General features: G+C 42.1%; 3 protein-coding genes across 4 annotated transcripts; 2 read left to right on the top strand and 1 right to left on the bottom strand.

Moving 5' to 3' along the window:
• Positions 1 to 758: 758 nt before the first annotated feature.
• LOC140923513 (uncharacterized) lies at positions 759 to 9,383 on the top strand. Its single transcript, XM_073373596.1, has 4 exons — positions 759 to 1,047; positions 3,068 to 4,732; positions 5,354 to 5,619; positions 6,472 to 9,383. Exons 1-4 carry the CDS (start codon positions 783 to 785, stop codon positions 6,727 to 6,729), a joined length of 2,454 nt encoding a protein of 817 aa, XP_073229697.1. The 5' UTR covers positions 759 to 782; the 3' UTR covers positions 6,730 to 9,383.
• Positions 9,384 to 10,132: 749 nt separating this feature from the next.
• On the bottom strand, positions 10,133 to 15,602 carry LOC140922247 (uncharacterized). 2 transcript variants are annotated; one of them, XM_073372239.1, is made up of 3 exons: positions 15,525 to 15,602; positions 13,754 to 13,809; positions 10,133 to 12,732 (listed from the first exon to the last, which is right to left on the bottom strand). In XM_073372239.1, exon 3 carries the CDS (start codon positions 12,571 to 12,573, stop codon positions 11,056 to 11,058), a length of 1,518 nt encoding a protein of 505 aa, XP_073228340.1. In that variant the 5' UTR covers positions 12,574 to 12,732; positions 13,754 to 13,809; positions 15,525 to 15,602; the 3' UTR covers positions 10,133 to 11,055. The 2 variants fall into 2 exon arrangements, with proteins under 2 accessions (XP_073228340.1, XP_073228339.1); XM_073372238.1 differs by lacking the exon at positions 15,525 to 15,602 and having other exon boundaries at positions 10,136 to 12,732; positions 13,754 to 14,028.
• On the top strand, positions 14,780 to 21,733 carry LOC140922248 (uncharacterized). Its single transcript, XM_073372240.1, has 6 exons — positions 14,780 to 14,981; positions 17,372 to 17,602; positions 18,451 to 18,748; positions 19,501 to 19,772; positions 20,639 to 20,731; positions 21,376 to 21,733. The coding sequence occupies exons 2-6, from the start codon at positions 17,378 to 17,380 to the stop codon at positions 21,604 to 21,606; spliced, it is 1,119 nt and encodes a 372-aa protein (XP_073228341.1). The 5' UTR covers positions 14,780 to 14,981; positions 17,372 to 17,377; the 3' UTR covers positions 21,607 to 21,733.
• The last annotated feature ends 1,579 nt before the right edge of the window (positions 21,734 to 23,312 follow it).

Raw genomic sequence — 23,312 nt, 5'->3', positions numbered from 1 at the left:
TAAAATTCGCTTTCTTGAGTCACGTGATTAGTACTCAACTCTCCCTTCCCTCCCTAGCGAAAACTGTATTTGCATTTTTTGTATGTAATTAATTGTCCTTTCTTATCACGGATTTCGCTTATCCAAACTTGTGACAATTTTAAGCAAAAGAAGAGCTTCAGAGGAAAGCGTAACCGCTAAAAGAAAAAATGGTGGTGCCGCTGGAAATAAGTCTGAAACTGCACAGGAAGCCCAGACCGCACTGAAAAGGGCTTCAGAAAATCTCTTCGTCTGCTTTCCTAATATGTCTGTAAATTAAGAGTCATAGACTACCGATTCTGTCGTTGATACTTCAAAAAATTTTCCTCTTTTGTGTTGCAGCCTTGCAGGGACATTTTTGAGGTCTTTGTGAGGGCGAATAATTTTTTACTCGTGGTCTGCATAAATCAGGTCCAAAGATCATAAAATGCCATTGTAATTTCTTGTAATTTTAGATTTGCCTAGTCGGCTAGTCCCCGTACGGCGCCTTTCCAGGCCCTCTCGGTCAATGCGTTCTGTGACGTATCCGAGACGAACTGCCGGGACTTTCTCGGACCACGTGACCAGAAACGCATCCGCCGCCCATAATACTAGGCAAAGTCAGCTATATAAAGCGTAGCTTTCGCTACTGCAGTTCCGTGTTGGATTTTTGGCAACTTTAATACAGGGCATCGAATTTGTATCCCTTGGATTCTAGCTACTCAAGAATATATAAGGTCAGGAGCCGATTACTGATAACATTGCAAATCCAATCGACGAGGGACATGTCTCTTCCAACATCAGTGTTTAAGATGAATCTCATGTCCATCTCGAACCAACTGACTATGGAGGACCTTGCAAAAATGAAGTTTTTCGTCCAAGACAACATTCCTAAGGGGGACCTTCAATATATAACGAAACCGTATGAGCTTTTCTCTCTTATGATGGAGAATAACATGCTCTCCGCGACCAACGTTGATCTTCTTGCGAAATTGTTGGAATCCGCGGGGCGATTAGACTTGTTGCGTCTACAACAAACGGAAGCAGAAGGTAAGCTTAAATAGCATGTTCTGAGCCCAATATTAGTCTTCAACCTTCCTTTAAAAAGTAATTAAATACACCTTTAACTTCTTGATGCATCTCACAGTAGTATTGCGTGTTCCGAAATGCAAATTTTTGAGATCTCGAAGCATGATCGCTTGCCGCCTGGTCTTTAAGTTATTCTGATAGTATTTTGATTTTTAATAATACTGTACTAAGTTTAATTTAAAAAAGAACCAGGTGTAGAAGTCTTTCATTATTACTTTGACACAGTTGTAAAACTGAAAGTGTGCAAGTCTACGCCATACTATATGTCTATAACTGAAACAGTTACTACAACCTTGAGAATTTGCCTCTGGCGGGCTAAATAAGCGGAAGTTCATGTCAGTCTAGTCAGTCTTGCGTGAAAAAAAAATTCTAATTTGTAATCTGTTTACCCACGGATCACTAAGGAGTTCATAAGAACTCGCTGGAACGTGTCCGTGCGTTCCAGATCGAATTGGAATTTGAAAGTGTTGGTTTTTAAGGAGAGGGGAAAACCGGAGTACCGGGAGAAAAACCTCTCGGAGCAAGGGAGAGAACTAACAACAAACTCGACCCACAAAAGGCTTCGACGCCGGGATTCAAACTCGGGCCACATTGGTGGGAGGCGAGTGCTCTCACCACTGCGCCACCTTTGCTCCCGCCACCCTTGCGTGACAGATTTGATTTGTTTGTTGCAAATTGTGGCTTACAAAGCTATTGAATCACAGACTTACTTTCAAACGTCCAAATTTGTCAGCTTGATTCCCTTCAGGCTTTCCCAGTAGGTACTCCAAAAATGACTTCAAGCCCTGTTAAACGTCTTCGCTCTTGTTCCATCTCGTTCATTATTTGTTATAAAATGTTCTAGTGGGGGACTTTATGACATCTGTATCTGGAGTTGAATTCTAAACGACTTCAGAAAAAGAAAACATCTTTTTCTGGTGTCAACATCCTCCATAACCGGACACGTGAAAATAGGAAGTTTCACGTCGTAGTCAGGCAACGTCGGCAAAGAAATGAACAAAAAAGCGTGATGCACGTGCACAGGTATTATTGCCTTTCTCGCGATCTCGTACCCAGAGAGGGCTCCGATTGCGAGATTGCCGTTCTCGTTGCTGTCATGTCGCCAGCGTATGAAGTGAGTCATGCTTGGTGCTGACCAAAAGGATCGCAGCGTCTGCGAACGAGATGATGGACCATTACAAAAGCTACGGAAATATCTAATAATAGCGGAGCTTCGCGCGCGCAGCGCAGCACCATGAGTAGGAAAATTTGGTTATCTATGCATCCAAGAAATTTTGGTTGTTTGGTTGATGTCAATTAATACACTCTTTTATATGTATACCTTATTCTGTAAGTGTTAGAAATCAAACGCGATAAGTCATTGGGGAATACCAGTTTTGCAAACGTTCTGTGCAAGGAGAGTTTTGTGGACTTAAATCAACAGCATACATGTAACTGATGTATAACTAGGTGGAGCCTCCACGTTTTAACATCTCTCAAAAACGACCATACCTATCCATGTAGACTTTACCAAAGTCAATTTCCCCAGTGATGAAAGCACCAATTTTCGAGTTTCCATTTTATTGTTTATATATCAGTAGTAATAACTAAAGATTTATGGCGTGTGCGGGCGAGATCGATCGAAGGACACTCTTGCTCTAACACTGTGCTTTGCCCAAACGCATTCTATTCTTTCCATTGATTCTTTGTGAAACTCATACGCCATGCTGGCTACATACGTGGCGCACCTGCATGATAGCAACCTGTAGATTAGGACTTGTGCGGTGTCCTTTGGTCGCCCGCAATAATACATTTACAGTTGTATTGTTCCCTAGGTAGCTAAGCCTAAATCAAGGCAGGTCAGTCTCACAAGAGTTACCGAATGTTTCTAGATTGGTAGCGGAAGCCTGCTACGATAGACTGAGAATTGAAGAATTCAGATGATTTGCTGTCGCTTATCCGAAGGCGAATGCATGATATTTTTTTTCTTGTTGTATTTCAGGAACACAAACCTTTGGCGAGCGGCCATGTTTTGCAGGGGCTCTGCCATGCAAACCAGTTCATTTTTACGGGAGAGACGAACACTTGAATGAGATTGTCGATACTCTCAGTGACAGCAATGGAAAGCGTCTTGTTGTCATAACTGGTTTACCAGGTTTTGGCAAATCGTGTTTGGCCCAGAAAATTGGTCATGCGATGGCTGAAAAAGATTTTCAAGTTATATTCCTTTGCTTGCGAGAAATCAGAAGCGTCTGGAAAATGTGTGAAAATATTTTGATGTCTCTAAAAGTAAGCGTGTGTCCGAGTTTAACGAGCAAACAATCCGAGCTTGCATTGCGCCATTTGAGGTCTCTAACCACACGAACCATCCTCATACTTGATAACGCTGAAGATCTGCTTGCGATCCGTGAAGAAATGAACAAATTCAATAGATTTGTGAAAGAGTTGGCTTCGTACGCCGTACAAGTGAAATGCGTCATCACATCACGTGAAATCTGTTCAACCTCCTGTCAAGTCTCTGTCAAATTGGTCAAACTTCTCTCCTTGGAAACCGGGTCCGCCACCAAACTCCTCCAAGCCAAAGTTGAGGATAACACTGGGTTGCAACTAGGAGACGAAGAAGCCAAAACAATTGCAAATCTTTGTTTGAACGTTCCCTTGATACTACACGCAGCTGCAGCATATATTGAAAATGTTGGGGGCCCACAAGCTCTGATAGAGGTTTTAAGAAGACACTTCGCCCCGTTGGAACTGGCTAATAAAGAGGCGTTGTCTCCCGATTTGCAAATGAAGACGTTTCTCTATGATTGCCTGCAGCAGCTTGGCCCACAGCTGGAAAAGGCACTGATCTCGTTAGCTGTGTTCCCAGCAGCTTTCCATCGCGAGCAAGTCTCTATCGTTTTTGACGGTCAACAAGCTGATCTCTTGATTCAAGACGATATTTTACTTAAGCTGGTTAAAAAGTCACTTGTTCATAGAGACGTGAAGACAAACGAGTATTTTGTGCACCGAGTAATTCAACTCTGCTGTGAGGAAAAAGCAAAGGATGACGAAACTTTGAGCGTTTTTTACAATGAAGCGCGCGAGAGATTTGTTCAGCACTACTTGGGACTTGTCTCGGAGCTTCATCGGAATTTCTTGTGTAAAGATGTCTTAAAAGAAACAATATGTCGTTACTGGAGAGAGGAGCAGCACATTATTCAAGCAATCGTTTGGGCGCTGCAAAGTGGATCATCCCTTTCGACAAGCTGCGTGCAAGTTCTTAACAACGCGGTGGTTTTCCTGGCCAAAGTCATGAAGAGGCAGGACTTCGAGTACATCTACCATGCCGTAATTGCAGCCTTCAAGGGTGATGCCCAGGTGATGGCAGATTGCCTTACGTGCGTTGGTATAAAGCTCATTTACTGCTGCGAGTGTCACCGAACATGCAGCGTAGTCTCTGAAACGAGCTACAATGTGCTTCAGAAAGCTCTAGAGCTTTACAGACAGATGAATGTCAAGGACGGGGAGCTGTTAGCGCAGTGCTACAGTAAGATTGCACGCTGTATGGCCAAGAATGGCACTCGCATGAAGGCTCTGGAGTTAAGCGAACAGGCTCTTCAAATGAGGGAAAAGATGAGGGAGAAGGAACCATTCAAATACGCAGCTTGCTGTCACGACAGAGCAGGTAAGGCCAACGATCAGGATCTAAAAGGGTATTCTCGGGACCCGGGATTTGACTGAGATACCGTGAGGGATTCGGGACGCAAAAACGGGATACGGGATTTGCCTTGGTTGACTGCTACTCGATCGGGAAGTGGGACTCGCTAAACGTTTCACACGGGATGCGTTATTGGGAAAGAAAAAAACGGTATTCTGGGTAGAGATGACAGAAGTTCGGGATGCGGGATTTTCGTGAAAAAGGTGCGGGAATGCGGGATCAAACCCTGAAAGAAGAGTTTAAATGCCGTCAGTTGTTTTGGGAAAGGAATAGAGAGACAGCGTGACTTTGACGATAATGGTCAGAGCATTGCCTTAAAATTCAGAATTTTTCACTGCTCCAGATGATTACTACGTCGTTACTCTGACATACTTATGGCTTATTTATTTACACTGAAAAATAAAGACCTCTGCCAAGGTAGCCTGAGAAAACAGTCGACATTTCGCTACGCTACCACTGGTTTTCCCGCCAAATGACGTCTGTGAAACCAGCGCAGAAATTCCATTCTGATGACGTGTCGCTACCCAGATCTGGGTAGTGCTTCTGACTGCATGAAGCAAATTTTTTCATTTCTTATTCTTCATGCAGTTGTCTTCAGCTTGTTAAACAGTCACGAAGAAGCCCTGAAACTCAGAGAAACCGCCCTTGCTACTTATACTGAACAACTCGGGGAGCATCCGTTCTTGGGTACAATTTACAACTATCTCGGCAATGATTGCATGGCGCTCGGCAACGCTGACAGAGCCGTGGAATATTTTACAGAGGCTCTTAGGATCAGGACAACATTGCTCGGGCATTTCCACCAAGAGACTGCTCGTACGTGTCATGACTTGGGTGTGGCTCTAAAAATGAAGGTAAGGAAATCTTCAATGATTTAGGAAAAATAAACTTTCTAAGAACGCAAGGGCAGCATCAAATGTTCGGCTATTGAACAAACTTTCTGCCAAAAATTGCATACATCGGCTGATGTATATGATTTCGTAAATGCTCGGACTAAAGTAGCCTTCTACGCAGAAGTTCTTTTGGCTAGTCACAGAATACTTGAGGAAAGAACGCATGACAAAACCCTCTGAACGGCTACGTAGTGTGGGAGGCTAGGATTAGTCACCGTCAGTGAAAATTATTACCCATTCCTTTTTTGTTGTGTGTTTTTTTTTTCGCCCCATGTAAAGGAATCCAAGATTGTCTTGCATTCCAGATTCCACGTCATGGATCCGGATTCCAGGCACTGAATTCCAGTCAGAACTTAGATTCCGGACTCCAATCGTTATTCCAAAGTCCCTGAGCCTACCAATGCGTTTCACAGCCCGTTAAATATTTTCCCTGTTAAATTCGCTGTCTTCACAAACGTCTGCTTGAACTAATATCGCAGTTGGTCTATAAATAAAGGCTCCCTTTGCTTGACACTTCCTTTCTGACATTGCAAAACCTTTATAGTTTACTATAACCACTTAAAATCATATCCTGCACTGATTATTTGACAGATTTTAGCGCGAAAAACAAATCTATAAATAGCCTGAAAGTGAGGGGTTCATTCAGTGAGGGGCTTTTCACCTCAAAGTGGGAACGTTCGGAAAAAGCCCTGGGAACGAGGTTGTCATTCTAAGATCCAGGTATCATGAGGAAAATGGAGGTTGCAGGCTGCTGAGGCTCTAAAAGCGATGAGTATTTGATTGAATTTTGTTGCTATTATTGTTTGTAAACAGGGTGATTATGAAGCTGCCATGGAAAAATTCGACTCGGCTGTCACCATTCAAGAAGCGTTGTTTGATGTTCCACACGAGAAACTCAAGTCCCTCAAGGAGAAACAGGAAATTTCTTCTCTACTAAACTCGCCTGAAACAATCACTCAGGAGCTGCAGATGAAAATTAAGGTGTGTAAGAATGAAATAACGCAAGCGAAACAATCCACAAACCTAAGACTACAACACATTATGGAAATCATTAACAGTAGCGCATCTTAGAAAGAATTGAAATGATTTCTCCGAAGAGGCAAACCCAGCTGTGACTGACTGTGATGTCACCTACAGACTTCTTGTAACACCCTGATCTCGTTCGGCTCGCTCAGGCTGGTCTGGTTGAAAGGCAGCGGCGGAGTTAATAAGCAGAGATGGACGTAAAATAGCCTACCTCATGAAGGAAGCTGGAGTTTGTGGAGGCGCCTTTGTGGAGCGATCAGCGTTTTGGATTACAGACACCTGAGAGCCTGGATTCTAGTCTTTGCTATGCCGCCATAAAAGAAGTCTTGTTGGTTCCTTAAACAAGGAAGTTGCCGGCATACTTCCTCTCTCCAGTCAGGGGTATAAATGCACCAGTGAAACAATGTTAGGGATGACTCTGGGAAGAACCTTACGTCATAGCCAGAGGAGGGGCACGTTATCATTGCTTTGTGCTGATAGAAACCAGGTCGAGTTGTTATTGACTGGGTACCCTGTGGCACACTTCATCAGTTATGTTAAGTTATAAAATTAAAAGTAACCTGCTTTCGGACAAACCAGTTTAAATTAACACAGCTAAGGACCGTCTTTGATTCGATCTGAATTTATCACACCTTTAATGTTAAACGAGCTGTGTCACGAAATTTAACAAAGTTTGTTCGATAGATTTACCGACCCTACCCCTCACATTTTTGTGACATTTATTAACACTACTAAATTAGGGCTAGGACTACCAAATAAGGTAATGAACAAGTACAAGTAAGCTAGAACTGGACGAGACGAAAAAAGAGAGCGAGTTTTCCTTGTAGGGTTTTCATCGAGTATTGTGAAATTTATTGTGAGTTCTTTTAGATAGAGTAAACCAAGAAACCGTGTTATTGTAAGTTCTATGGGCTGTTTTATTGTTCAGCTCAACTTCAAACAGTGAGAACTGCCACCAAATTAAATGAAAAAAAAAAACTGCTCAAAACGTTGAAAGAAAGTATTAATAACACAGCAAATACAAAAGCAGGCACGGATGGGCAAACACAAAGAAGATTGAAACGGATTGCAATTGTAGCTAATTGTTGTTAGCCCAACAGTTTTTCAAAGTTTATATTATATCAAGGCATTTTCAATTCAGTTCAACCAAACGATGAGAACAGCGTGATGGTGAGCGATCGAAAGAGGCGAGCGCGTGGTAAAGTGTGCTCTAGAACGATATCGTCCAGAACGTCCTAGATTCTGATTTGCTGGAAAAATAAGATACGCTTACAGCCTACTAGTCTGCTACACAGCCGTTTTTAGTGTCGTCACGCAACGCTCATAGTCTACCACTTGAGCCTGCAGGCCATTATCTAATACCCAGGAGAAATGAAAAACAAAGGTTATGCAGATTGTTGGGGTGCAAATAAGGTGCATTATGGGAAATGTGGAAGTTGCTTATCATGATGTCGGCATAATGGTTATTTTTTTCGTTGTTTGTCCTTGAGAGGCATATTTGTTTTACATGAAGCTGTGATTTTTTCATTTACAAGTTGTTTCTTAAGTGTGTTTGTGAATCAAGAAATTTAATTGGCTTTGTTAACAAAATGACCTAGACAGCGATGACAGTACAGCCCCTTTATAGAAAATTAATACAGAACTTGTTAAACAGGCAAATACGAAATAAGATCGACCTACGGGAGGTTTGTGAGCCCGCGAGACTGAGCAACCCTACAAACCCTTGTTCTCACTAAAACCGCTGGACACGAAACCTCCTATCGGTCGATGTTACATATTGTCACAACCAGTCAAACAACCTATATAGTTTGAAGTTATTCAGATATTTATTCATGCTGCCAAAGCAATGTCAGGAAAAATATCGTAAACTTTAAATCACATATAGACTGATATATAAATACTATTAATAATTCTTATAATAGCTCTATCTAGTATTTATAATTGTAGTTAATTATTAACCACTTATGTAAATTTCAAATTAAATTTTAGGAGCCGTTAAAAAACATTTTCTCTCAGTATAGTTCTGGCCCTGAGGAAAGCTAATTTTGTTAGCCAAAATATTGGCCTATAGTAAAGTAGTGCCAGCCTTGCATTCAGTTTTGTCTCATTTTACACAGCAAGTGTCGTCTGGCTACAGCATCTCTTTAATATTAGAGATCCGGCAAAGAAACCAGTCAGTTTTATTTACGGGTTGCGTGGACCTCTGCATTCCATCATTTTTTTTTTGTTTTGATAAATGCGTTATTCGGCTTAGCCTGAGAAAACAGCCGACATTTGGCGACGCCACTACTGTTTTCCCCGCCAAATGACGTCTGAGCAACGAGCGCAGAAAGTCCATGACTGATGAGGCGTCACTACCCAGATCTTGCTCGTGCTTCTGATCGGTCGTGCCGAGTGGGAAATTTGATTCAACCAATCAGAAGCACAACCCAGATCTGGGTAATGACGCGTCATCAGTATGGAATTTCTGCGCTCGTTTCTCAGACGTCATTTGGCGGAGAAACCAGTAATAGCGTCGCCAAATGTCGGCTGTTTTCTCTGGCTATATCCGGCTATACAGATGTTAGTCCCGTTGCACCTACCCCTTTTGGGTTTTTGCTTCTTCTTCTTTTTTTTTGTGCGTGTGTGTGTTGTAGTACAAATTTATATTGTATATCACTAGAGGAGCACCCAATAAAGCCTTGAAAAAAATTACCATAACGCCTGGCAAGTGTCAACTGTACATCTAAACGGCAAGCGGACAATCGCCACTTTCGGAGCGAGAAGGGAACTGGAGCCGAGATGTGTCCCGCAATGGTTTCTGGGGTCGTTACCGGGGAAGTGTCGGTCACCCATTGGCCAGGGACTAGGTTTTTTCAGGATAAAAAAAGTGAAGACATCACAAGGTGCCGCGTAAGTGCAAGAGGGAATGAGAGAGGTCAGAGAGGAAAATCTGATAAATGATTTTTGTAAAACACTTGTGCCTGAGAAATTAGTGACCTCACAGTGTATTCGTTAGACGCTTATAGCAGTTATAGTCTTAGAAAAAGAGGTTTTGACAGAGACATTGCCGATTGAATTGATCGATAGTTTGGCTTTGAAACCGAACGTTTCATGATGTGCTGTCTTTGATCTTGGGCCGGTCGACTGACGGGACGTTTCGCGAAGGTGAGAGCATCCCTAGGGGCGAGGAACGAAGAGAGGCGGCTGCCGGTACTGTTGTATTCGCAGGCTACCAGTTCATTTTCAGTTTATGTCGTCATCATTTAGTGAGTAGCATGGGATAAACTTGTTTTACAATACTTTCTCGTGGTATAACGTACAACTTTCCTCGATCATAAAATCTCTACTTTTATTTTCAGGGACACCAGCTTTAATTGAAGTTTCAGGGGCGGATCTAGGGGGAGGGTGCAGGAGGTGCGCACCCCCCCCCCCCCCCTGAGATGACCTGCGGTTTTCTAATACAACTGGTATCCTGCCAAAAAAAAAAACTATGTGGTTTATTGGTGTTAAAAAATCCTGGATCCGCCCCTGAGTTTACTCATAAACCTATGTCCAGAGTATTAAAGTTTCTCTTGTTTGTCACAATTTTTCTTATTAAACTCTTCCAAAACTTTCTTGAATTCATGCTCGCATTAAGAGGTAAAGTTTTTATTATAAGCTTTCTTTACTAAAACATTAGACTTGACTCGATCTCATAATCACGTCCGTCCTCCAGTTCTGTCCGCAGTGGATATCCACCGTAAACTGACGCGTATAGCGGATAGGCCCTAGGCCTATAGGGCACAGTGTTTATATAGCCTGCGAATACAGCCGTTACTCCTTGCATGCACCTCGCCGCTAGAGACGTTGGCAAAACGTTCCTAAAGGCCAGGAGCAAAGAGAAACGGCTGTATTCGCAGGTTAGCCTATACATCATTAGCGACGTTACTTTCGGGTGGAGAGAAGCAATGAATTAAAATATGTCTGCGCTCGCGGGCTCATAAAACTAATTAGCAGCGCTTATTAAAAGGAGGGGGCTTATATCTGGAATAGAAAAAGGGCTTCGAAACAAGCTATAACAGGGCTGATCAGAATGTATTTTGCATTAATTTACTGCATGGTTTACTACCATAGTAATAAAGGATTCATTTCAATACAAGCTACAATCTTAGACAAAATAAAATGGAACAGCAAACCACCCAAACCAAGGCTGAAGCAGCGCGAAGGGCAAAAGCGCGCCATTTCCTATCATTGATTTTGGGGGGAAGGGGAGTTAAGGTTTTCCATTTATTTTGTCCAAGATTGTAGTAGAGAGGGCCTTATATCTTGGGGGGTATAATCGGATGTATCTCTTTGTTTACAGGTAGATGGGCCTATAACTGGGGGGTATAAGCAGCAGTTTACGGAATATCAGCACTTGATAGGACTATCAAAACCACACCCTTCCTTCAACTCGCAGTAAATGTTAACAATACTATGGCATGGTACGTTCCTTTGTGCGCTACAGCCAATATACTGGACTAGTCCACCGTGACTATCAATCCACGTGACCACGTCATTGCGTGATACAACCGACGTGGTGTAACGCTGTAGGTCGTCCAAGGTAAAACCCATCTTACCATGGATATGAAGTTCACCAGGGCTCGAGAACGATACCACTGGGATTTTGAGTCGGCTTCCCAAGATCTTTGCCAAACCACCACTGAGTGAATGCCCTGTTAGTATGATACTGATATCATGATCAACTGTTCTATTGATCAAGTGCTTACTCAAATATGATTCCAATGAACTAAACGCAAAATCTTCGCGATTGTGGTGCATGAGGCGCTCTAGGAAAGACGCAGCCGTCACGAATGATGTCACGAAGCTTAACGGAAGTGTCTGGACCGGAAGTGCCACCGCGGTGATCTGGTAACTAATAATCTCGCTCCATAATTTTAGGCTTTTAATCCAGTCACCAGTGTTCTGCGACCCTCGTATGCTGATAACGTGAACTCGTTCTGTGGCCTCGAACACGTGATAAAACGTAAGATTGTTTTGAGATATGTACGTAACATTCCACTGGATTCCTCGATTGGAGAAATACGTGTTAACAGACTGATTGACGTCTTTTTTGGTCAAATTGTCTTGATAAACGACGGATGAGAGATAAGCAATATCTGCGATGTTCAGACGCAAGGGAGTCCAAGTGTTTCCACAAATTGGGTACCTGAGAGAGCTTCTTTCTGCTTTGCTACCAAAATCATTACTCATTCTGGTGTGGTTATTCAGCGATGGGAAACAGGAGTCTTTACCGTCAGAGTGAGGGCGAGATGTTAGTGTTAGCACGATAACCCCGATATACGCAATGACAAACAGAAAGGCGAACCGCTTTTTTATGATGAAGTATTCACCGTTCGGTCGTCTGCAACCTCGGAAACAAACGTACAACGTAAGGCAGGCGGTGGAAAAAGGATAAAAAAACGAAAAACACACCGCAGCTTTCGATGCGCCCACGAGAGTAAAGGAGACTGGGGAGAGAATTGAAAACAGGAGAAACGCCGCGCACATTGGAAGAAGTGCTACGGCGTAGAGTTCATGGCTTTGTTCTCTGTAGCAAAAAACAAGGAGGCCAATCGAGCCCAGGACTGCGAGTACGAACGCCGCAAACCAGGAAACCACGACACAACTTTCGAGGAATCCTAAGACACCATAGTTCGGTTTAGCGCAACCTGCGTAAATACTCGCAATTAGCAGAATTACCATTAAAATCGTCACTTTTGCCACGCGGAATTTAAGCGTTCGCTTGACTACCGCCACTTTTATGATTTCCCAAAAGAGGGAACATACCAGGCAAACTAAAAACAGCGTACAACAGAGAAGTACAAACATACAGAAAGTATAAAATGTCTGATCAGTCACGTCATCGTCTCCTAATGGTGAAATCATTTCGAAGGTTATCTCCAACGCGCAGTTGATGGCGAAGCTGAAAGCTGTGACAAAGAACGAGATGAGAGATACCACAATGGTTGCGTGAGCGACTGGATACAATGCGGAAAATACTACACGGAAGACCTTCCATTGGATTCCAATGCGTCCTGGAAAAATCTGAGGAAGACAGTAACCAAACAATAATCCTAGTTTAATAATGGTGGCAAGATTGCTGCCACATATCCTGGTCCGGCCATATCCTAAATTTAGATCTACCCGTTCTACTCACACCCCTCACGATGAGGATCACCGGGAGCAATAGGTAAGGGAAAGAAAAAATTAAACCCCAGGCAAGCCACTCCTCTGTTTGTGCGTTGCCGTTGTTACCGGAAGTCAGTAAAAGTGAATCCTTTTCCTACTCTGTATTTCTTCTATAAGATACAAATGATTGTTTCTGAAAATAATGATTTCAATGTTGTAGCCGCCTTATGTTTACCTGTATTTTCGTTACTCGATGTTCAGATTTCAATGACAATAAAGTCCACACGAAGAGACAGTGGTCTGCCTGTGTCCTAGCCTGCAAAGCAGGCGCCGGTTTTGTTATGGCGCAGGAAGAAATCTCGAGGTGGCGCGCGGGGAGAAAAGGAGAGGAGGCCTCATCACCCACTCGCGTGATCACCTCGCGTGAACTAAAAACATATAAGTGGCGCCTGCTACGTAGGCTGCGTAACTTGTCGTAACTCGCAAGTGAAACGAACCGAGTAGAAACTGGGACTGTCCCCCCCTCCCCCGTCCCCCTTTTCTTCCCCTTTTATATCAATCGAAGCAGCACGAGTTAAAGATCTTGTAATAATAAAATATCTTAAACTTCGCTTGACTGGGAGGAATTTTAACCCATGTTTCAAAATTAAAATTGGTTTTGTGCTCTTCCCGCCGCGAGCCTGGCCGCAAGCGAAGTCGACAAGCACGAACCTGTAACTCTGCGTATAAACAAGAAGGACAGCATGTATGAAGAGCTACAGTTCCTGTCTCAAATTTCGAACTGATTAGTACTTGTCATCGTTTAAAAATTTGGGTGAAATCTTCCAACGTAGCTTCAAGCTATTCATAAACGATCAATACTTAGAGTACAATGGAAGCTTCTTATTGAATAAACATCGCTGAGTTAACTCGGAAAATTACACAGTATTTTACGAACCTCAAAACGTTGAACAGAACGAGGTCTCACAAACAACGGCGATGTTTCTTCTTCCTCTGTCAAAACAAGGATATCTTCTACTTGTAAATGATTTATTCCCATTTCTTACTGCAGTCTAACTGGATATTTAAACTCACGCAATATACTTCTTCCGATTCACAACATCGCAACCACGAAACTTCTCTTTTCAAAGACGTCAATCATTGAGTAGACATGCACTGGAACATGCTCGTGAGATCAAACTTGCGGTGTATGTACTTCCGTCACGTTTTATAGCACGGTGTCGTCACACAATTGGATTACCGGTAGTTTGGCTGTATTTAATAAATAAAAGGCTCAGTTTTTTTTCTCTAAAATTACAAGGTAAGTCATGTAAAATGCGAGTTTTTGATCGAAACAGAAGGCTGTTAAACGTCCTTCGGGGACCGATAATGAGAGAATAGGTTGTGTTTCCAATATTTCCCAAAAGCGTTCTCAATCGCTCGAAAGAAACTAATGCAACACGGGGAAAGCAGAAAACAGCGCATTTCATAGATTTTTTTATCAATTTTTTTATATCAATATCGATCACTCTGCATCACCCGCATAATTCACAAACCAGTCGGATTACAAAACAAATATAATTTGTACAGTCGACTCTAAAAGGGTTCGAGTTATCGGGAGTTCGAAGCAAGCAACCGAAAAAGAGAAGTATAACGAATTAGGCAACAAAGTAGACTTTCAAAAAAGTCCTTCGACCGATTTTATATCGAAAGCTTGGCCGCTTCGCGGCCTAAAAAGCTCGCTTCGCTCGCTAAGAAACTCGTGAGGTAGTCTAGAAACAAAGCTACTTTATTATCGATGTTGTCTCGAGTTATCGGGAGTTGACTGTATTTGGTCTTCAACGTTCAGACTTCTCAGATCCTTTTGTAAATACACATGTAATTTTAGAAGACCGACACAGTCAAAAGAAAGTTGGAGTCAAACCAGTATTTTCCTTTGTCGCAGCAGGTTCTTGTACTGCATGTATAGTCTCTACAATTCAATCCAAACAAATGTGGGCGAGAGTGAATGCGGTTTTCTTTTGTCACGCAACTGCTACAACGCGTGCACAATGCCAGTCAAACCGGTTTTCGATATTCCGATCCTTCGACACAGAAAAGATTCAGCGCGAAACCGGCCCGCCGTTCATCAAAGAAACTCGTCTTAAAAATAACCACACAACTCATCTGGAAAGCTTCAATAATAGGTCAGTGAAATGTTTTGTAACCACTTCTACTTCTTGGCTTAATTCTTCAAGTAAGCGTAGCAATTTCTTTCTCTTACATCCCCCGCTAGCTAAGGTTCGCCGGCCGGCATTGATATCGGAGGGAGACAGACACAAGCGAAAATAGTTGAAGCCGTTTTAAGCTTTCTTTCAGTTCACGAATCACTAAGAAAATGCAGTTGTTCCTTCGTGCAATTCATCGGTAAGGTATCAGAGATTTTAAAAATTTTTCCCGGATAACGAGTAACGTAAGAATAAAGCTTATCGAACAATGGTTTCCAAATAAACAAACCTGCTTTCTTGTGATAAAAGTCCTGAATTTTTCAACCAAATGCAGAATTTTACCTGGCAATAAAGCTGTCAGATTACTGAGTGATTTCGGAACGACATATCGTCGAGCATTTGGAAAAGAGACTGTTTACAACTAAGTCGACCGTTCTTCGATAAGCCGGCTCGCTCTTTCAGCGACGTTACTACCCAAATTTGACGAGAAAATGAAATCTTTTAAGTCTACAAATAACTTGCTTCATTGGAGAATCGACTGCTTTGGTTTAGGACCCACCAAGAACGCTAAAACAGGAGTGAAAGGCCTGAAAATTGCACTAATTCCCCCTCGATTCAATCATTCAAGTTCGCTGGTTGGCGACGCAAAGCAAGGGAAAGTGGTTTGGGATTGATCATTGTTTATGTACTTTTTATCACGTGACAATCCGTGACGGGCGGTCGTATGATTGTGACATTACAAAGGTCAATCGCATCACGTGGACTTATGTGTTAATTGCGTGTATACCTATGCCAATCCGAGGAGACCAAGCGTTTTTGAAAATGACGGCTTTTTATGTCCAAAAGCTGTTCAAAATCAAGATAGGAAAAGAGGAGATAAAAAATCCTTTTCATGCAGTCTAAATTAAGACATTATGCTGAGTGTTAAAAAATTGGAAGATACTGTGCAATGCAAATGATCGATTGATTACAAAGGTTTTTTAAAATGTACATTAAAAAAGAACCGAAAATGCAGAGGGTGCTCAGAGGATGCTCGAGGGAAGCCCCTCTGGATTTTCGTACCTTTTCAACGCACATTTCAAAAAAACTTTGCAAAATTATTATGTTGAGTGTATTTATTTACACGGCATGTAAAAGTTGTAAAGGGTGGATAGGGAAAGCAGGGAAAACAAACTAACTGGTTTCCCGAGGGACTTTCACTTCTTCACGGACAAAGAATAAAGAGCGAATCAAAACAATGTCGGTAATTTTAAGATCACAAATTTTTAAATTGAAATTTTCAAAAAAGCCGAATAAAAACTGATCTACAGAAAAATCCTTTGGGCCAGGAGCCCATTTAATGGGCTTCTGCTTGGGCTGAATTCTGGATTCAAAGCCCAGGATTTCATATTCCACAAGCAAAAATTTTCCGGATTTCAGATTCCGGATTTTTACATTGAGCGGACATTGAGCGAGCGAGATGTTAGCCTGTGTACAGCTGCCCCCTCCCCTCAGAAAAAAACGGAGATTTTCTGAGGGGAGGGGGTGGCTGTACACAGGCTAGAGAGATGTTAGCAGGAAAAATTCCCGGACTTCCCGCCACACTCCACTATCTGAATGCGTGGAACGAGCAACTGCGCGCAAGCTTCTTATGTTTGACAGAGTAAATAAATATAATGGTAATTGAACTGAGTGGAGTGCAATTTGTATAGGTAATAGCATGATTTGTAGTGATATTTGGCATAAATACCATGAGTGATATTTCGAAATTGTTAAACGTAATTTCACGAGCCGTTAGGCGAGTGAAATTTGAGACAATTTCGAAATATCACGAGTGGTATTTATGCCAAATATCACGTACAAATCATGCTATTATTTGTTTATACTACTACCCGCAAAAGGTTTGTAATTTTCACATGTAGGTATTTCAAATTAAGCTGAAATACGACTGCTCTAAGCCAATCAAATTGCAGAAATTTCTCATGTAGTGGTATAAGGTGTGAAATCGGATGCGCATGATTTGAAAACCAGTTTGATTTGAAGTCACAAGTATGATTTCAGACGAAGTTCAGAATTCAGAATTCAGTCAGCACCAATATTTTATCGATCAAGTAGCCGGTTTGTTGAAAAGCGAAAACAAAAGGGCTTTTACTTCTCATTTTCCATTCGAAACAGAAATGATGCGACATAAAGCAAGAACGGTGCGATTTAAAACAGAAATGATGCGATTTTGAACCTGAATGACGCGATTTAGAACAGATGTGATTTAGAGCAAAAAATAGCGTGCTTCGTGAATAAATCACACTACTGATTGCCAATCAGATTGCAGGCATCACCAGTGATTTCAAAATCTATATGATAAAAAGATTTTTTTTCTCTTCACTTCACAGAGCATCATGATGAATCCATTACCAGTCCCCTTTGCTAGAAGAGCTCTCAAGCGCGTAGATGGATCTGGACCTGGTGAACACGAGTTTACAGTAGTGACGTATAACATTCTTGCGGACCACTGGCTGCAGAGGAAAGTGAAAGAAGGCACAGCCTACAATTACTGTCCTAACGAATACAAGATTAGCAAGCAGTGCATGAATGCTCCTCGTCATACGCTTTTCATGGAAGAGGTAGGCAAAATTTATCTGTAGACTTCGATGTGGTTAATTGCCCGGATGCGAGATATGTCCAGAATTTTCGCCATTTTCGCCAAAATCGCAATCTCCAAGAGGCCACTTTTGGTGTCCAATTTAAATCGCCAGTTTTCTCCATTTCCGCCATTGCATGCATTTTTGCGCATAAATGCCGGATGGGTGGACTCCCAAAGGAAAGAGAGGCCGATAAATGTCATAAATTGTTAGCTAAATAGGTTGTTCGTTTGTTGATGAAACTGTTACATACTGTAGTCCTTCCATATCTGTTTCGTATCATTCAAGCATCCATTGAGCGCTAACAAGGCCAAAAGCAGGAATGCATCGTACAATGTACCAACCTCGTTCCCAGGGTCCTCTCCTACTTGCTCCGGGGACGGGCAGATAAGGACCCTGGGAACGTGATTCAAGGTGCCAAATTGGGTGGTTTGGTATGAAATGACTGTGCTGACTAACTAATAGCCCACATTCTCCCCTAGAGTTTAATGAGAGCTTTGAATGTAGGCACAAAACGTAGATTAATACTCAGTGGAGTGTGGGATCTCTTTTTTGTTGAGATTCATAATAACGTGTATCAGGGATAAACTCTGTGATAATTGCAAGGCTGGCACTACCGGAATCAGGCCTGATAAGACTAGTTTACTAGTCGAAATTTTTGGCCTCATGAAAAGTGGCCTTTTATCTTAGTTCACGCTTTACAATTAAAAACAGTTTATTTCAAAAAGGTTTTATATATCATCTGTTCGCAGCGATCAACTGATCGCTATAAGTAAAGCCATGGGTTCGCACACGCCGTGGCATCCTGCTAAACCTGGTTTATTCTTTAGTTGCGGTGGCTTAACGGCGACATCATCTGCCTTCAAGAAGTTGACACACCCTACTTTGAGAGGATCCTGGCAGATGAAATGTCCCGGATGGGATACCAGGGGATGTTTGCGCCAAAGTGCAAGCCGGGTCAGCCCGAAGGTTTGGCCATGTTTTACAAGCGGGACAAGTTCGTGCTGGAAGAAACAAAAACCGTGCATCTAAACGAGCAGGTCCCGCCCTCACTTAAGCAAAGCGATGCCGAAATAGGGCTTCTTGCAACCTTGAAGCACACAATAAGCGATAATCTGCTAGTGATTGGTGAGAATACTTATAGCTGGGTTGCACTGCGTTTCATTACGTTTACGCTAGAGAACTGGAATGCTTCCCCGAATACGAGTTTGCGGTTCGCTTTTGTAAAACTCTTCGGAATAACCGAATGAAAATGACAGGAAAACATTTAAAAACATCTGAAAGTTTACTATTTAAGACCGGTAAAACCGTGGTCTCAGTTTGACTTCGTTTTAGTAACCGGCTGATGACCTGGAGTGTCCGCCTCTTCTGTGCTTTCAGTGTAGTCGTTGCATGACATTCCTAGCGTAAACGTACTCATGACATAAAGGTCTGGAGCCTTATCTGTGTGTACATGCCTCTTGTTTCAAAACACCGCTGACAATTGTTTCCATTGGCATGTAAAGGGCTCGGTAAGTGTCCGGTGATCGACCAAAGGCTTAAAGTTTTCTCAGCGCGCAAATGGGGTTATCCTTGCCTCGTTTTTCAACACGGAATATTAAACATCATTGTATTTAAGTCTGGAAGTACTGGAATTGTCCGTAAAATTCGACTCGTGTTTCCATGGTAAATCTTATCACCCTATGTTTTCACTTAAAGATTTTAGACTGAGAGCAGTCTTTTTCTTCAGATTTGATGAGGGAAGTGCAAGCGTAAGCGAGGGTGGCAGTCACGCGTGTGGTCATTTGCCTGTCTCGAGCGTTTTGCTCGAGACGGACCAAGAAAAAGGGACTGCTCATAGTCTATAAATATTTAGGAATACGATTTTTTTTTCGTGGTAGGAACGACGCACATAATCTGGGGAGATTTGCAACAACCCATCACTCAAGCTTGTCAAATAACATTCGTTACCAATGCCCTGGCGGAGATGGTTACGTCATACGAGTCACGTGGTGAACGCGTGTCTCACATTCTGTGTGGAGACTTCAATATTGAGCCTCAGTTCCCAGCGTATCAGCTTGTCAAAGAGGGTGGACTCAGTGAAAAGGAAATGCGTGCACTGAAAGGTGTGGACTACATCAGATGGGCTCCTAGCCCTACAGCGCCTTCACAGGTATTGTATTTATTATTTGTTTCTTGTTTAGCCGACCAGAGCTTGAAAAGGGGACATTAAAAACCACAGGATGTTTTATTAGTCATGGCGTTCCTCGTTTTGCACTTTTTCGAGTGTCCTGCGCAAAGAAGTCTTCCACACAGCCTGAAGAGATACAGTGACGAGACACAGTCTCGTCACGCAACGGTCTCGTCACGCAAGTCCCTAGAGCAATGGCCCTTTTGGCAAGGAACGTTGCGCGATAAAAAACGGCTGTGTGGGAGAAGACTATGCCCAGAGCTACATAGCAGCTCATGTAAGATATCAGTGAAGTGATTAGCTCCATTCTCTTGAAAAGAACAGACAACAGACACAGAAGCATATACCGATGATAATATTGATTGGAAGTCATCTCTCTCTTTACGAGGGGCACTTATGGGGCCGGCAATACATGTCTCTCTTAGAGAAACGTCTGTCTACTGGAGACTCAAAAAGGGCCTTGCCAGATCAGTCTAGCCGTATAAGACAATTTCACTGTTAATCAGGACTATCCAGCCAGATAAAAAACAAGAACAACAACAAAAATGGGCTGGTTATGCGTATAGGTATGTTTGCGTAAAGCTTTTTTAAGCACTAGTCCCAAGGTAGGTGACTTTACAAACTTTTCCACTCTTAAAAGTTGAATCACACTGTGTGAACGGGAATTGTAAACGCATTTACAAACTGGAATGGACTCGTGTGGGAATAGTGTATTTTTAGTCTTATTGCTCAACCCTTTAAATAACGGTCAATAAAAGCTCATAATTCGTTTGCACCGATTCTGAGCGCCAGGGAATTTTTTTGCCATAATAAATTTTTTACTGATTTCTCTCTCTCTTTTTTCGTAGCTGCTTCCCGATCAAATGTCACTTTTAAACAAAACTAAGCCGCATCTTCATCATACTCTCAAGAACTTGCAAAGTACCTACAAGACAGTTCTGGTAAGGATACTATAGCTTACTTACATTCGCATTAGTGTTGCTTTCATGCGGTGATTCTGTTTCGGCGACTGTTGTCAAAGAGGGTTTGGCCCTCATATCAAAATTACGAGGATCCTCATAGGAAAATTAGAAATAAGCTCCTAAAAGAGACGCATCTCAGCCTGACGGTCTGCAACCAATCTCTACATCTGATTTCGAGCGTCGATATCCTGTTCCAGGCGTTTAGATTGTATGGGACGGTGCAAAGAGGTGTGAGGGAGGGGCTGAGGTAGGGGTGAGAGGTCTCCCTCTCTCCCTCTCTTCCTCCTCATTTTTTCCCGCTCTCTGATTTGGTACAGCAATTCACCACATGACCGCCTGGAACAGACTTGAGCTCAAAGCGAAACCAGTCGCGAAGAAGGCACCTAACAGTTCTTCCTTAGCTTAGAGGGCGGACAGCCCAACTGGTATTCTGGGAGTCATTGGTTCGAGTCTGTGTCGTACTTCCCATGACCCTTCGCATTAACCTGTAATCTTCCCATTTTCCCTCTTGCCGTCTGGCAACTGGTTAAATACCGTCGAGGAGTGAGTTGATTTTCTTTGCCCTACGTCACGTGGCGTTACCTCTATCATTTATTTCTAATTAATTTGTTCTTGTTTATCAGGGTGCCGAGCCACCGCTGACAAATCATGAAGGACCAGGCTGCGTTTGGACTTTGGACTATATCTGGTTTGATTCCGCCAATCTTAAAGCCACAGCTGCCCTAGAGACGGTACCCAGGGAAGCTATAGAACCATACGAGGGCCTGCCAAACCAGTTCTTTCCGTCCGATCACCTGTCACTTAAAGGACATTTTAAATTTGCCGTGCCGGTACAGACGCATGTACAAAGCTGATTTCATGACTGTACGTACGATTTGACATATAATGACCAGGAAAATACTAATTATGACAACACTTTTATGAAGTAAAAGGAAAATAATTTCCTTCGAACCGCGGTGATCCGGTCAAGTTATCGACAGCTTGATTTTCGGGTTTTCACTATATATTGTCGTCTTATGAAACAATGATGAAACAAATAATGTTTTTATTTAAACAGGGAAGGTTGTAAAAATGTTCGCACCTAGAGTTCTCTTGTTCAGACTTAGTGTTCTCCTCGAGTTTTATTTTATAATCTAAGAGTGAGATGGACAGCAAAATTGAGACAATTTTAGTTCTCTTAATTCACTGTAATTGTAGAACTGTCTGAAACATTGGATTTTATCGTTCGATTTTGCCTGTCTATGAGAAACAAACCATAATTTAATTATTGATACATTGATAATGTTTGTACAGTGTTTTAAGTAACAATTATATAGTAATGATATAATAATAACGATGATGATAAAATAAACATGGCAATTAAATCCAATCTTACGTTATCTCTCGTTTCGTAAACCCAAAGAATTCTCCTACCGATTCTGTTTTGACCAGAAGCTTATAATGCTTTTGGTTTTGGCGTTAGGGTTGTTAACCACGCCTGCGAGCAGTAGTTACTTTACGGGTAGGGAAGGAAGTGGAAAAGGAATGCTGAGGGAGATTTTGGATTCGCCTTTTTCCTCCTCACCTTCACGGTAAACGCCAGGTTCAATTTCTCAAAATAGGAAATGAGCAGATAAAAACATGCATATTACTGGCGTGGAACTATTATATTTTTTGTGGACGTAATGAACGGTAAGCGACAAGTAAAGGAAACCTTGGTCACGTGGTACAAACCCACGTTTGTCGTTTAAAAGATGGATGTTTACAAAAAATGTCAATAACTTGGAAACTCTATGAAAGATTTTTCTCTAATTTCAGCAAATAAGCCTCGGAGCTTTCTAAGTTTGAAGTCAATCGTGACCGTGGAAGTTGCTGCACGAAATGCTGGTCAAATTTTACCTTACAATGCAACGCTAACACATTTCTGAAAGTTGACGCACAAATAGAGGAAGAGAGCCGACGGACTATCTCCTATCTGCAAGGGTATTCTTGCCCAAAGCTTTATGGCAAGAAACTGAGTACAGTTCGCAATACAAGAAGAGCGACTTAACGCTGAATGCGGGGCAGACTGAAAGAACTTCTATTTATCAAAGTTACTGTGTTTTTTGCCCTTCTCTTTTTGAAAAAAAAATCTCAACAAAGCAAAATATAGCATCTACAGAAATCGCCTACCTGTTTTTAGCACCGAAGGTTCCCGTCTTGAGGAGAAATACAGCCACCATCTACAGGACTTCAACCTATCCATTTTCAGCTACAACGAAAACCCTTGTATTTGGTAATTTATTCAAGCTTGTTAGATTTGCCATCACATTCGCACGGGCAGTTTGCCGTTGAGGATAATGAGAAAAATATGACGATTGTCATATCTTTCTTCATCTTTATCCCCAAGTGGCAAACTTCCCGTGCGAACGTAACGACAAGTCTAAAAAGCTTGAATAAAGGTATATAGGTTCGGGCCACCTTAAATAGAAGTTAACCATTAACTCATTATCAGTATTTTCAGTGCTTAACCCTAATCAGTATGGTCAGTGCTTACCCTAATCAGTACTGTCAAGGCTCACTCATATATATGAAATTACTT

This window comes from Porites lutea, chromosome 13 (genome assembly GCF_958299795.1).
Source record: "Porites lutea chromosome 13, jaPorLute2.1, whole genome shotgun sequence".
In the NCBI taxonomy this organism is placed as follows: Eukaryota; Metazoa; Cnidaria; class Anthozoa; order Scleractinia; family Poritidae; genus Porites; species Porites lutea.
The sequence above is the reverse complement of the archived record's forward strand: the minus strand, read 5'-3'. Positions and strand labels throughout refer to the sequence as shown.